The sequence below is a fragment of the Vicia villosa genome, linkage group LG4 (assembly GCF_029867415.1).
Source record: "Vicia villosa cultivar HV-30 ecotype Madison, WI linkage group LG4, Vvil1.0, whole genome shotgun sequence".
Classification (NCBI taxonomy): Eukaryota; Viridiplantae; Streptophyta; class Magnoliopsida; order Fabales; family Fabaceae; genus Vicia; species Vicia villosa.
This window is the reverse complement of record NC_081183.1, coordinates 151,584,967-151,599,692: the sequence shown is the minus strand read 5'-3', so window position 1 is coordinate 151,599,692 and position 14,726 is coordinate 151,584,967. Positions and strand designations below refer to the sequence as shown.

At 32.9% G+C, this 14,726-nt stretch overlaps 1 protein-coding gene across 3 annotated transcripts; it reads right to left on the bottom strand.

Moving 5' to 3' along the window:
• Positions 1–360: 360 nt before the first annotated feature.
• Positions 361–14,669, bottom strand: LOC131595526 (uncharacterized). 3 transcript variants are annotated; one of them, XR_009281914.1, is made up of 16 exons: positions 14,382–14,669; positions 14,146–14,250; positions 13,865–13,954; positions 13,572–13,618; positions 12,715–12,772; positions 12,418–12,531; positions 12,095–12,202; positions 11,672–11,779; positions 10,794–10,893; positions 9,363–9,451; positions 8,394–8,493; positions 7,972–8,060; positions 7,190–7,288; positions 6,794–7,008; positions 3,271–6,533; positions 361–2,653 (listed from the first exon to the last, which is right to left on the bottom strand). XR_009281914.1 is itself a non-coding variant. In XM_058867887.1 (16 exons), the coding sequence occupies exons 2-16, from the start codon at positions 14,225–14,227 to the stop codon at positions 2,601–2,603; spliced, it is 1,557 nt and encodes a 518-aa protein (XP_058723870.1). In that variant the 5' UTR covers positions 14,228–14,250; positions 14,382–14,669; the 3' UTR covers positions 366–2,600. The 3 variants fall into 3 exon arrangements, 2 of the variants coding, with proteins under 2 accessions (XP_058723870.1, XP_058723869.1); XM_058867887.1 differs by having other exon boundaries at positions 366–2,653; positions 6,326–6,533; positions 13,865–13,951; XM_058867886.1 differs by having other exon boundaries at positions 367–2,653; positions 6,326–6,533.
• Between the last annotated feature and the right edge of the window lie 57 nt (positions 14,670–14,726).

Sequence of the window (14,726 nt, the reverse complement as noted above, 5' to 3'; positions counted from 1 at the left end):
TGACATTATTCTTAAGCTCCACCACATAACTTTGCAGTAGGTAAAGGTTATTAATAGCCCCACCATACTTATTTCAATACGCATAAATAATGATTTCAATGTATTGTTAGGGACCATTAATCTATCAACCACTTTGATAAATTTGTCACCCAATTGCGCTTTATAGATGCTCAGTTTTGTTATTGGTATCAATCATCCCTTTACCATTAAAGTTAGATTTAGGTTTTTTCTTCTTCTTTCATTTCCATCAATAGAGAGCAACGTCTCATAACATTTTGTGAGTTTAACAACTTAGTTTTTTCCAATTAAATATTTTTTAAAACAACTAATATTCTTTTTTATCAAACTTTTATTCTTTTATTAATGTATTCATGCTTTTTAAAAAAAATATTTAATATGATAAATAGAGTGACAAAATGGATCCAATCTGTCAAACATATAACTAAAGATGACATGACGGGCTCAATCCGCCAAACAATCTGTTTGACTGTTTTTTTTTTGTGGCATACCAAAATTTGAAGTCCACACTCCTTTATAACTAAAGATGACACCCGCCTTTGTTTAGACTAATTTTTTTTAGAATTTTAGGCAAAGAAAGAAATGCAGGGCATGCAGCCTCCACCTCTTTCTAGCCTCATTTTTTTACATGACAAATCAAGATTTTTGACATGCACGCTCAACTATACTTGTCTTGCACCACTCATTTTTTCGGGAACTTTTGTAAAACAGACCTATACAGGACAGGTTCCATAACCATAAGAGTACTTGTTCCGAGTTCCTTAATCATACCTATGCATCATAGCATAGCATGTTACACTTTCATTTTCAAAATAATTATACAAAAGTGTGAGTTATTATTATAAGAAAGTAGTGGTAGATTTTTATCACGATAGTTTATACCTTTTAATTCCAATAAACAAATAGCACTTTTTAATTCTCCAATAAACAAATATCTTTCGTAATCTCATCATTAAAAAAAACAAATATCTTTCGTGGGAGCGAAGATATTTTTATATCAAAAGCCCATAGCAATTTTTCCAGTGTCATCACGTTTGAGTATGACGCATAGTTATTGGTATTTTTTTTATTTCATATGGAATAAAGGAATAAACTGCTTTAGCCGTTCAGATGCTAAAAAAGTCACTGAACAAATATCACCAAATTTCCCCCCGCAAGAGACAAAAAGCTATCCTTGACCATTGTTAGTATCACACATGCTCAGGGCCACTAACAAAACAATGATATTATAATTGTTCTTGACAACTACCATACCAAACACCCTTTCCCAAATTTTAAAAAGTGGAAAAAAACATGATTACAAATTGAATTGGAGCACTAATTCCCCACATACATCCAAACATGATTATTAGGTGATGAAATTATTGAAGATATTCAAAGCATTTAAGAGTATGTTTTCAACATAAATACTCATTAGTCGGGTAGCCCTCAAAATTCAATAAACACTTATAGAACCATCTATATAGAATATAGATTAAATATCAAAAAAAAAAAAAGAATATAGATTATCTACCAAAAGTTCTCGTAGCAAACGCAAAGAATTGAACTCACGACCTTTTGTGTTAATCAACTTCGTTAACACATAAATAGTTATGATGTTTAGAAGAACTTATAAAAAAATAGTTTTCTAATGAAAATAACAGAAAATGTGATAAGTAATAGAAATCAGTTTCACCACATTCTCTCTTTACTATAGAAAATAACATGATTCAACATGGGTGCTTATATAATACTGTACGTACATATTCAATAAACAGTAGACAATTAATTAAAATATCTACAGTCTATCAAAACAAATTAGTGTTAATGATAAATAAGTTTTCAATTAAAGTGTTTATCGGTTAGTAAATGAGCAAGACCTAACGGCAAGTACTTTTGAAGCTGATAAAATGATTGTTAAACAGCTAAATTAAGCACTTAAAATAAGGTTAGGATCTAACTATATGTAACATATTCTTTACTAGATGTGGATAATCTGCATTTACAAACAATAATCTGCATTTTTTAACATATCCATACCTGTCCCCAACCTCAAAAGGACACACATATGTTGAGAGAGAGATCCTGCTCGACTGTGTACTTGGGATATGATTTTCAGAATCTTAGAAAAGGCAACATATAATTTGTAATAGAACTAACATAGTATTTAGTAATCCTGAGACCCTGGGTTAAATCACATAATGTAGGTTATCTTAAGAATACATTGTAAAAGAACTAGAGATACAAATTTACAAGTATGAATTAATCCAACTCTATCAATAACTTTGATCATATTGACAACTGAACCCAAAACTCTATATCCTTCACTATCAGCTATTCTAGTAAATCTTAATATTGACAAGAGAAGATACAGTGCCCTTGCTTGCCGGAGATAGCAATAAAAAGATGAAATTCGAACAGAGACTGAAATTTTCCTTCATTTCCATACGGTATATAATGGAAGTTTTCATTTACAAATTGTACGACTAGGATAAACAATTTGAGTAATGTGATTTTAAGGCTTCAAAAAAGGACCTAAATCCTAACCTCAATGTACTGGTTACCTGTACATTCACCTATCCAAAATTTTCCAACCGAGGATACTATATAACAGGAACACTCCCATTTGGTTGTTGCAGGGTTTCCAGGCGATTTCCTACAAAACAAACACATCATTCTTATGGGAAATTTATTCACATGCTCATAAATCATAATAGCCTAATGCAAAAACTAAATCAGTTATTAATGATAGAATAGGTAGATCAATAGAAAGGTGCATAACAGTAACAATCTTGACATAAATAAAATGAAAGATAAAAGATTCCTATCAAAGAATTTTGAGAGTCTTGGCCTCTTCCCTCCATGAATTCGAGAGTCTGGTCTCTCCCAAATAATCTTTTCTAATTTTCCGGATAACCCATCTAACCTACAATTTCCTCGTTTTATTCACTCCAAATAACTTCTCAATAACTGCTACTAAATGTTAATATTAAAAACAGTAACTAATAAAAATAATAACTGTCTGATAGAATAGAACAGCCATATTCAGTTTTGGTTCCCAATAATTCTTAAGATCTAACACATTTCCGATTGCCTCTTTTTAACGCTGAATTGTATCATATCAGAGAAGCATCAAATGCCCTGAAAGCAATCAGCAGAGACATTCATGTAATGATTTCTGAATTTTCTTAATTTTGCATAGACTATTCTTGCCACATGTGGCTTGGTATAGTATTTAAACAAAATACAACATAAATGACATATTTCAATTACAGTCTCTAGCCTGGGATCGCGTAGACACAGTCTTAGACACAGTAGTACATTTCCTTCAACCTATGGTAAAAGCAGAAGCGGACTCGTCCTTGACATATTCTCTTCTTAAACTCACAAGTTTTTAATAATAATTATTGATGATTTTTATTCTCAACCTTGCCTTAAAATAAGCTTCTAGGAGAAAGAGTCCGGATTGTTAGGTTAATTTATAAATTTTCTCTAAAATTACTATCATCTAATTTAAATGATAATATCTTGTTTAATAGAAAAAATCGTTCTAACCCTATATCTTATCCTATAAATACTCAAACTATAAATTAAAAATTATGTTATACTAACTAATTAAAAATAAATAAAATAATAAATTATAATCATCATAACTATACTAATAAGCAGAATTAGAGATCTTCCTTTTCTGATACTGCTTTCCCATAAATGTATATATGTCATGACTTCCTTTTTCGGCGTTGAGCGTGTCTCAAGCTCAAATTTGGAATAAGCTTTGCAAAACTTATCAAAAGGTTCTCACATTGCATCTTCTGGATTATATCCTTCTCATGGGACTAACAATTATCTAATTCCTCTATTTAATCTACTGCAAATAGTGGTTTGGGATAGGATGACAAAACCATTGTTGAAGGTTCTACTCATATTATCATGTGTTGTAAGCATTCCTTGTGAGCATTTCAGTTTGTAAATGCTCGAGCCATATCCATAGCAACTCCTAGATTTTCTGATTCCTAGATTTTCTGATTGTTGAAGTTCAATGTCTATCCTCAGTTCATCGAATAGCCCATCAATAAATAAGTCAACTTGTCTAAGCTTAAGATCATGGGTTCTAACAAGGATTGAAACAGGCGTTGACAATCATCCATTGATTTAGTTTGCTCAAGGTTGGCAAGTTCTCTCAATGGATTATTGCTCATTGGTGGTCCAAACCGTATATGGCAACATTCCTTAAAGTGTTCCCACATTGTTTCAGGTTCTTCTTCCATTTGATCTAACCAAACCAACTTTGTCTCTTTCAGCAATCCTTCATTTACATAAAATTTGTCTCGGCGACTCAGCCACCCCAATGAGTCCCTTGTTCTCATGGTAAAATCACATAATTTTGCGATTATGATTACCCTCACAGATTATGAGTATACGCAATCCTAATCTAGTAGAATCAAGTAGAATTTCTCCCGTTAGACTGGAATGAACCTAACCAATGCGAAAATAGTTTGAGACTCGATTTGATAACTAAATCGTAGAACTTGTTTCATGAACCAAATGAGTAGAACTTGAGTTGAAAAATAAGTTTGTAAGATAAACGAGTTGTTCAACTATATATAGTTAAACTATTTTGGTTCATGAACCAGCTATACTTTCTTATACTCTCCTCTTCTCATATATATTAGAGTGCTCCAACACTTATGAGATGCATCCAAGAATTTTGGGAAGTTATCTTTGTTAAAGAAAAATTGGCAATCAAGTCAAATATAAATTATATGGCCTTTAGTTAAATTTTGTTTTTTTTTCAATTAATTTTTTTGGTCTATTTAATCTGAGTTATCAAGTCGAGTCGGACCGAGTTCGAGCTAATGAACAGAACCGAGTTATTCGTGAACTTTATTCAAGTCGAGTTTGCATTTGAAAAAAGTATGTGACGAATTCAACTTTCGAGTAAATCAAATTCTTATTGAGTTGAGCCGAAGTTAACTCATTACCAACCCTACCTCTTGTTAATCTTTGAAACGTGTAATCTTACGATCTTTGAAATGTTGATGCGATCATGCTTATAAATGGATTTAAATTTATATAAATACTTGAAGTGTAATTTAAGATTTTAATTATCTTGTGAGTTATGAATTTAAATTTACACAAGTATTTCAAATGATTTAAGGTTTTTTTCTCTTACTAATGTCATTTTATATGCATATATAGTTTTAGAATTTTGTATAATATTACAATTAGTGTTACTATTCCACAATTTACGATAGTACTTCCCTTTTCCAATTTTGCGTAAAATCTTGATTTTAACTACATTGCATGTTCCATCATAAATGGGAAATTCCATTTTGAAATTCCGGGGAATCAAGTCTCCCCTCATCTTCGAGTTGTTTTCATCTTCCTGACTATTATTGTTGCCACTACTACTTCTTGCATATCTAGAATTGTTTTTTCTGGAACGTTTATTCACTCCTTGAAGTATCCTGGAGAGGTTAGCTATTTGCTCTTCTAGAAAAGATTGTATGGCCTTCATTTGTTCAATGAAAGTCTTCATGATTGATGTTAAATTCACGTCGCCAAGTTGGCTCGTAATACAAAATTGTTATGGTCTTTGGTTTACCGTTCGCATTGACTCAGTCCTAGACATAGTAGAACCTTTTCTTCAACTTATGAGAAAGGCAGAAGTGAACTCCTCCTTAAGAGAGTCTCTTCTTGAATTCGCAAGTTTTTTAATAATAATTATTGATGAATTTTATTCCTAATTTAAATGCCTTTTTTTTTGGTAATACAATTTAAATGCCTTTAAATAGGCAGGCTTATAGTAGAAAAAGAGTCTGATTTATTAGGTTAATAATCCACTTTTTCCTATTTAATAGGAAAAATCTATTCTAACCCTAAATCTTATCCTAAAAATTCTGAAATTCAAATTCAAAAATTTTGTTAGCCTAACTTATTAAAAATAAATAAAATAATAAATTCTAATCGGCATAACTAATCCTAATCAGCTAACTAGAGATATTCCTTTTCTGAATGCCTTTTAATAGGCTTGCGGTAGAAAATGAGTTCTTATTATTAAGTTAATAACTAACTTTTCCATAAAATTACTATCATTTAAATTTAAATGATATTAATACCCTATTTAATAGAAAAAATCTGTTATAATCTTAAATCTTATCCTAAAAATACTGCAATTCAAATCTAAAAATTGGGTTATGCTAACTTATTAAAAAATAAATATAAATAAAATAATAAGTCCTAATCTGCATAACTAATTCTAATCAGAAGAATTAGAGATCTTCCTTCACTGATACTGTTTTCCCACAAATGCATCCATATCATTTACCTGTGTTGCTTGGAAAAGAATAATTCTTTGGAAGAAAACTGCCTCTAGTTAAACCAACATGAGTAGCTGCAGACCTTGAAACGTTGTCAAGAAAAAACTGATTTGGCAAGCCATCACTAGGCACGCCTCCTGCTTTAAGCAAGCAAACTTCTGAGCTTTTTGCCAGAATATCATCAGAACTTTTGGTGTGCATCATTCCCGAGTGGCTCTGGTTTACAAATAAATAATGAGTCAGTTTTTGGTCATTAGCATGGAACTTAATTTTAATATGGAAAGGAGGGAAGGAATGATAGGCAAGCCATTTAAAATTCAAAAAGAAAGACATAATTTCTCATTACTATCTTCCTTCACTGATTTTTATGTATGAAGGAAACATTAAACTATGTTTGTCTGATTTATACATGACACTGAACTACATACAAGATACATAACATAGGTTGCAGGACTTAAAAACTAAACACAAATCACCTCGTTGTTGACCATATTGTCAATTTGCTCAAATGAAGGGTCCACCTGAGACGAACCTTGCAGTGCAACCATCTCTCCATGTGATGTCTTTGGACACTCAACATCAGCACATACTTCCTCGCTCAAATTCTCGAAGTACATATGACGAATAGCGGCACGCAGTCGATTGGTCCTTTGAGAATAATATATCTTCGTGGCAAGGGGTGCGGGAAAATCTAAACTAGCAAAAAAACATGCAAGTGTTAAACCAACACCAGAGAGTGAAAAATCATATTAGAACTACTCAAAACTGAAGAACCGAAGGAAATAAGTATTTGAGGAATGAGCTTTCATTCCCCAAGAGTTGCAAATAAGGTTAAGACTTATTTAACTGAAAAAGCATCTTGATTTTTATACCATTATTCATCATGTGTTGGTGTTGCATATGGACCTGCTGAACATTTTTATGGAAAGGATCTCCATGTTCTGATACAATCTCTTCAGTCGTATCTTTCCCTAAATGGAATCAGGAAAAAAATTTGGGGTTATTCTTTCCATGGGAGAACCCAACCCCCAAAAGATATAATAAACTCAGCTAAAAAACAAGGTGTGCACTGTGCATACATACATATAAAGTCAACCAAAATACAATTGCAAACGAAAAAACTTATATCACATCATCAAAAAGCTCTGAAAGATCAGAATTCATTTGCTAAAACAATCAACAAAGGAGGCCTTTGACCATGCTTGGAAGAAAACAATGAAACAATTCCGAAGTAGTTTCTCAATAAAAAAAAAAAAATAGATATCTTTCAGTGTCCAGATAATAAGAACTCAACAAGTATAGAACTAATGTTTTTCATTTAAACTCAATTTTCATATTTGACGCTATGGATACATTTATTGGAGATTTACAACTTTGGGCCCATAAGGAGAGGAACATGCTAGTGTCAAATCTTAAACTCAATTTTCATATTTGACGCTATGGATTTGACATGTTTTCAAAGTATTACATGCCCGTGTTTTAGCATGTCTTAAGCAATGAGATATGATGGGGGGAATTAATAATTGTTTGTACTTCAAGTACAGCAATTATTTCTTCAAGTGATAATTCATTAGCCAAAATCTATTAGAAAACTTTAATTCTGGTGAGTCAAGCAAGAACACATGACTTCAGCACACAAATTTGGGATACTTACGAGTGGTTCCATTTACTAAACTCACAGCTTTTGACACTCCAGACTCTGTTCCATGCTCTTCTATTACAGCTATATGTGTGCTTGGCATCCTGCATCAGGCACTAGATTCAGAACAAATTTACTTGAAAACGGAAAGAAGAAACATTACAAACATAACTCCATAGTAATACTCAAGATGATTAAGGAAATATCCTGGGAGCAAATGATTAACACTTTGAGCCCAAGCCCTAAAATACTTGATTATGAAGAAACTTCTTACTAGCTTTGCCAATAATTTTCAATGTAAGTAAATTATTTTTAAAGGTAGAGGAAAGAAGTTCAGATATCCAACACGATCAAAGAATTTGAATTTGAATTCATTTTCAGTTGCTATTAAATTATTCCAACTGCAGGATATATCTCGATGAACTAAGAAAGCGTACAATTTATGACGTTTTGTTGGAGGATATATTACTGAAGCTTGGAGAACTCTATTCCCACTATTAACTCCAGTATCATCCAACATAGATGCCGGCGCCGCATCTATAAAAGTTGAGAATTCAAATTGATCAGAACATCAATATTATGCATAACATACACGGCACACAGAAAGACTCCTAAAAACAATTTTGTGAGATACATCCAACCATTTTATAGGGAAAACACGGTCATCTTACAGAGAAATATGATGGGAAAAAAGTTAATAAGTTTTTTTGTAAATCTGAGATATCATGTCATTAGCCAATTCTTCTAGAAAAAGTTCATGGTGGAGAGTCAATAACATGACTTCAGCACACAAAATAGGACACTCGGAAGTAACTCCATCAGTTACACTCACGGTGTTTGTCACACAAGACTATTCCGTGGCTTTCTAGAATAGCAAGACATGTTCAAGTAGTTTCTCAATAAAAATTTGTATATGCTTCAGTGTCAAGAAATATAGAATTTTACAAGTATGAAAATAATCTCTACTTCTTAAATTTGAACTCACTCTTCACATTCAATGCCATGGATACATTTATTGAAAATTTGCAACTTTGGGAACGCATGGAGAGAAACATGCTTATAACCAATCTTAAATATATGAATACCGAACAACTTGATTTGATCAAACTCATATAAAAATATTACTTTCTTGAAAAGTAGATTTAAATTTTAATATTACCTCTTAGTTATTATTCATATTCAAGAAATTTCTGGTATGAAATGTGTCTAAAGCTTGCATGCTATGTTTTCAAAATGCAAAGCATGTCAAAAACAATGAGATATGGTGAATAAAAAAGTTAATAACTGTGTGTAGTTCAAGTACGGCAATTATTTCTTCAAATGATGATTCATTAGCCAAAATCTATTAGAAAATGTCATCCCGGTGAGTCCAACAAGAACAAATGACTTAAGCACACAACACTTACTAGTCGTTCCATTTGTTAAATTTGCAGCTTTTGACACTCCAGACTCTGTTCCATGCTCATCTATTACAGCTGTACGTGTGCCTGTCGTCCTGCATCACACATTATACATTCAGAACAAATTTATTTACTTGAAAACGAAAAGAAGAAATCGAAGAAACATTAAACAACAAACAACCACCATAATGCTCAATCTAATTCGTTAATCTCGAGATATTTTTTAATAATTTCTCTTATAGTTTTTCTAGTTCTCTCTCTACCTTTAGTTGTTTGACTCTTCTCCGTCTAATCTACTCTCCTTACAACAGAATCTACAGGTCTTCTCTCAACATCTTTTCCACCATCTTTTCTACTAATATTGTCATTTATAATCTTGTCCCATCTACTCTAACCACACATCCAATACAACATTCTTATCTCTACTACACCTACTTTATTATTGTGTTGATTCTTAACCGCCCAACATTCTTATCTCTACTACACCTACTTTATTATTGTGTTGATTCTTAAGCGTTGTTCGATAAAATTTTCCCTTCAGCTTGAACGGTACTTGTCACATACAACCATGAGGCTCTCCTCCATTTTAGCCATCAAACTTAAACTCAATGGTTTACATCCCCTTCTATTTCTCCATCATTTTGTATTACGGACCCAAGATATTTAAACCGCGTAACTTGTGGGATTATATGGTCTCCAACTTTCACCACTAAGTTAGAAACGCTTCTCCTTTTGCTGAACTTACATTTCATATACTCCGTCTTACTTCAGCTTAGGCGAAAGTCATGCATTTCTAAGGCTCGTCTCTAAGTCTCCAACTTCTCATTAAAATTATTCTTCGACTCTCCAAGTAGGACTATATCATCTCCAAAAAAACATACATCTCGGAGCTAGCTCTTGGATGTATTTCGTGAGTACATCCAAAATTAAGGTAAAAGGGTAGAGGCTTAGAGTTGAACATTTTTACAATTCTATTGTAATAGGAAAATCGTCTGTCTCTCTGTCTTGTGTCTTGTGTCTCCACTAGTTGACAGCCCTTAATACATATCTTAGATAGCTCGAATATAGGCAATTCTAACCTCTCTTTAGGGCTTTTTACAAAATCTCTCTAGGCACTCTATCGTACGCCTTCTCCAAATCAATGAAAATTAGGTGCGAGTCAATTGAATTCCAAAAATAATTCCATAGTAATCAAGGTTATCAAGGAAATATCCTGGGAATAAATGATTAACAATCACATTGAGCCCAATCCCAAATACTTGATTATTGAGAAACTAGCTTTGCCAATGGTTTTCGATATAATAGTAAATAAATACTTTTAAAGGGAAGAGAAAGAAGTGAGGTATTCAACAGGATAAAAGAATTTGAATTGATATTCTATTGCTATTAAAATTATTCAAACTACAAGATAAATCTGGATGAACTAAGAAAACATACAACTTATGATGTTTTGCGGGAGGATACATTACTGAAGCTTGGAGAACTCTATTTCCATGACTAACTCCAGTATCATCCAACAAAGATGTTGGCGCCACATCTACAAAAGTTGAGAATTCAAATTGATCAAAACATCAATATTATGCATAACAAACACGGCACTCTGAAAGTAAAACGATATAACTGGTCCAAAACAGGGAAATTGTGGGACAATATTTAGTATATTAATTCAACAACTACTCTGGAACAGAGTTGCAATTCACATTTACAACTTATAGAAAACTGGCACAAAGAATTTATGTCGTGGATCTCTTCCCTTCCCAAATGTTTGTCTCTCTCAATAGCCACTTAATAACTCTTCTCCTATTTATTCTAAATATACACACACAAAATTAATAAAACTTAACTGGTCCTAATAATATAATGCTTGCCACATCAAAAAATCATAGAAGCCAGTTTTTCTTAATGAGAAGTCTAACACTATCATTGAGACTCAAAACCGCGCCACTTACGGATGGGTTCAAATTGAAATCTTGGCTGCATCTATAGAGTCGAGGGCCATACCTGTAAGGTTATGTTTGTGCACCATAGAGTCAAGTGCCATAACTGTAAGGTTATGTTTGTGCACTACAAAGCCATATCATTTGAATCTTGCATTTTAGTTTTCCAAAACACTCTAACCACACTCGTTTTACTTTTAGGCGTGTCATGAAAAGAAGAAAAAATAAATTGACAGTGAAGCAATTACTTGTCCAACAATAAATTTGACAAATTGTTTTAACCTTCGAAAAAATTACTACAAACAGGAATTTCCATTAAGAGAAGTGAGGGCCAAAGGTTTATGTCAACTTATTACACTAAACAAGAAAAACTTTTACCTTTAACATCATTTGAAAAGGAAGTCCCTCTAATTTGACTGTTCAAGTGGGATTGTGACACAACAGTGTCAGTGTTATCCAACGCCTCAGACTTTCTCCGCTTCCCAACTGCAGTAATTAATTGTGAAGGGTTACAAGGCTCAAAATTTTATTTTACAAGAACGTATCACTAAGATGCATTCAGAAAAACAAAACAACTTCCATTAAAGAGGAAATCACAATCAATAAATCATAACTACGAATTTCAAATTTTGTGATTATTATATAGTAATAGTATCTTTAAAAACTAGCAAGCAACTAACTAATTAGCATTTTATGGATACCTGCAAGCAACTAACTAACTACAAACAGGAATTTCCATTAAGAGAAGTGAGTGCCAAAGGTTTATATCAACTTATTACACTAAACAAGAAAAACTTTTACCTTTAACATCATTTGAAAAGGAAGTCCCTCTAATTTGACTGTTCAAGTGGGATTGTGACACAACAGTGTCAGTGTTATCCAACGCCTCAGACTTTCTCCGCTTCCCAACTGCAGTAATTAATTGTGAAGGGTTACAAGGCTCAAAATTTTATTTTACAAGAACGTATCACTAAGATGCATTCAGAAAAACAAAACAACTTCCATTAAAGAGGAAATCACAATCAATAAATCCTAACTACGAATTTCAAAATTTGTGATTATTATATAGTAATAGTATCTTCAAAAACTGGCAAGCAACTAACTAATTAGCATTTTATGGATACCTGCAGAAGAAGCTGATAACCTTTTCTTATCATTCCTTGGAGGTTTTCGATTCCTTGTGTTGCCATTAAGCTCCAACCCAGTTTGTTCTGTGAGCTTTAATGATCTACAAAGTTCTGATAAAATGGAGAAAAATAAGGAGGTAAAAATGGGAAAGATTCAATGTTTAATACCATCCAAAGCAAGGGGAAAATAAAAATATTGTGAGACAGCCATGTGGTAGTCAGCTGTAAACCTCAAATTATCACACAAATAAGGACCAGGAAGTTAGAAAACAAGTAGAAGAAAGGCCACCAGACCTGCATGAGCGGCAAATTGGCTGTCCTTGACTGGTTTCTTGCAAGTGTTGCATCGCACCTCAAAAAGGATACAAACAATCAGTAAAATGAATTGACTCAAAATTATATTTCAAGTAGATAATTTCTGCAGACGAAGAAATTTGTAATGTATAAATCAATTCCATAATTTAGAAAGTAACTATAAAACAGAAGCTGCTTCCAGTAAACTATTGGATGAGACACTAATCCCTTGTGTCGTGATGAATATACACTCCTTATTGTATGTAAGAAGGTTAAATTCACTGATGCTTTTGAGCAGACAAATAAAAAACAAAATGCACCCACACAAAATAACACTCAACTCTACACGTAGCAGTGGCATATTAGAGAAACATTCAAAAGTAAAAATCAAGCAAAAGGTTGAAAGGCTACGGCCCATACTCCTACTGGACATCTTAAACTTGAGAAATCAATTATAGATTAAATCAAGGAATACAAATAAAATAATTGTATAATTTCACAAAATATTTGAAAGAGTTCACTTATATGCCAAGCCAGGGTAATGACTCAAAGTCAAACTGTATCTGAAAATTCTAGGATACACAACACTAGTTATATAATCATCTTATGCAATATGCACTGCAAATATCATACGAATTGCATAGAGGGTCATATAGTGATGGAAAGAATTAAATACAACGCCTGATGAAAAAAATCATTATATCGAAAGACTAAACTGAAATGTTCAAGTTAAGGTATTCTAATTCACGAGCATAATGAAACTATATGAAAGGTACAACGAAGACCCTTGGGAAGAAGCAAATTAATACTAGTAAACTAGCACATAGAACAAAGTATAAAAAGAAAGCAAACCTTACCAGCTTCAAGGGATCAGTCATGGGTCTCTCACCATAAACATGCATATCTGTAATATAGAAAATGTTAAGCAACAGTTTAAATATCAAAATATAATAGACTGTACCTGAAAATACATGAAGTCTGGAAAAGAAAAGAAAAGAAAAAGAACATATAGTACTTTAGTAATATTCACATTCATTCGGCTCAAAACTAAAACCCTGAATTAAATAAAATGTAAGAAAGAACAACAAAGTAATATCCAATGGAAACTATCCACAATTTGATTCACGAAGGAGAAAGAGAGCAAGACAACCTTCTTCGCTAAGCAAATTTGCTTCATCTGCATCACGCAGTTGTCTATAGATATACGCAGCAGCTGATTTCTGCCGAGCATTGTCATCTTCTAAGGCCATGCACAAACAAATTATATGTCAAAATTTGAAAAATAACTTCCATAAATTTAAAATGGGAACAGTATTACATTTTGATAAAAATATCTTAATATTCAAACCTAAATAATATTATATGATTTCATTTCACAAAACAGTGCCAGAATAATAATACATAACATTGAGAAAATCTAAGAGGCAATACCTGCTACAGTTTGAGAGAAACATCCAGCGACCATAGGCCTCGGCATAGCATCCATTCTACCGCTTCCAGTAGAGCGTGTCATTGAGAGTGAAAAACACGGTAAACCTACAACGATGATCGTAGCATTACACAAAATCAATACAATGAGTAATGATAGCAAGCGATATGAATGCGGAATAGCGAAAACGAAATGTCGCAAAATAAAATAAGGATTGTGTGAAAGGGAAGAACGTTACCTCAGGGAGAAAGCGGGGAAAACCCTAGAAGAAAGTGGAATCGTGGAATTGGATTGAATTGGGAACGGAGGTGATCGGAGAGAATGCGTGAAGAGAGAATGCGTGAAGAGAAAATGCAGAGGAGGTTTCGGCAATGGTGGGGGAGAGAGGGTTGAGGAGAAGAAGATGATGACGTGGATTTAGCTTTGAGTTTGTTTTGGGTAATGTGGGTAGAGGAGAGATAATGTGATTCTTTTCTCTCTTCTCTTCTCCTCCGAGGAGAAGGGGAAAAATAAAAGCATTTGAGTGGCGAGTTCAGTCTTGATATATTCATATGCAACAATTCACCCATAGGTAGCACACTAC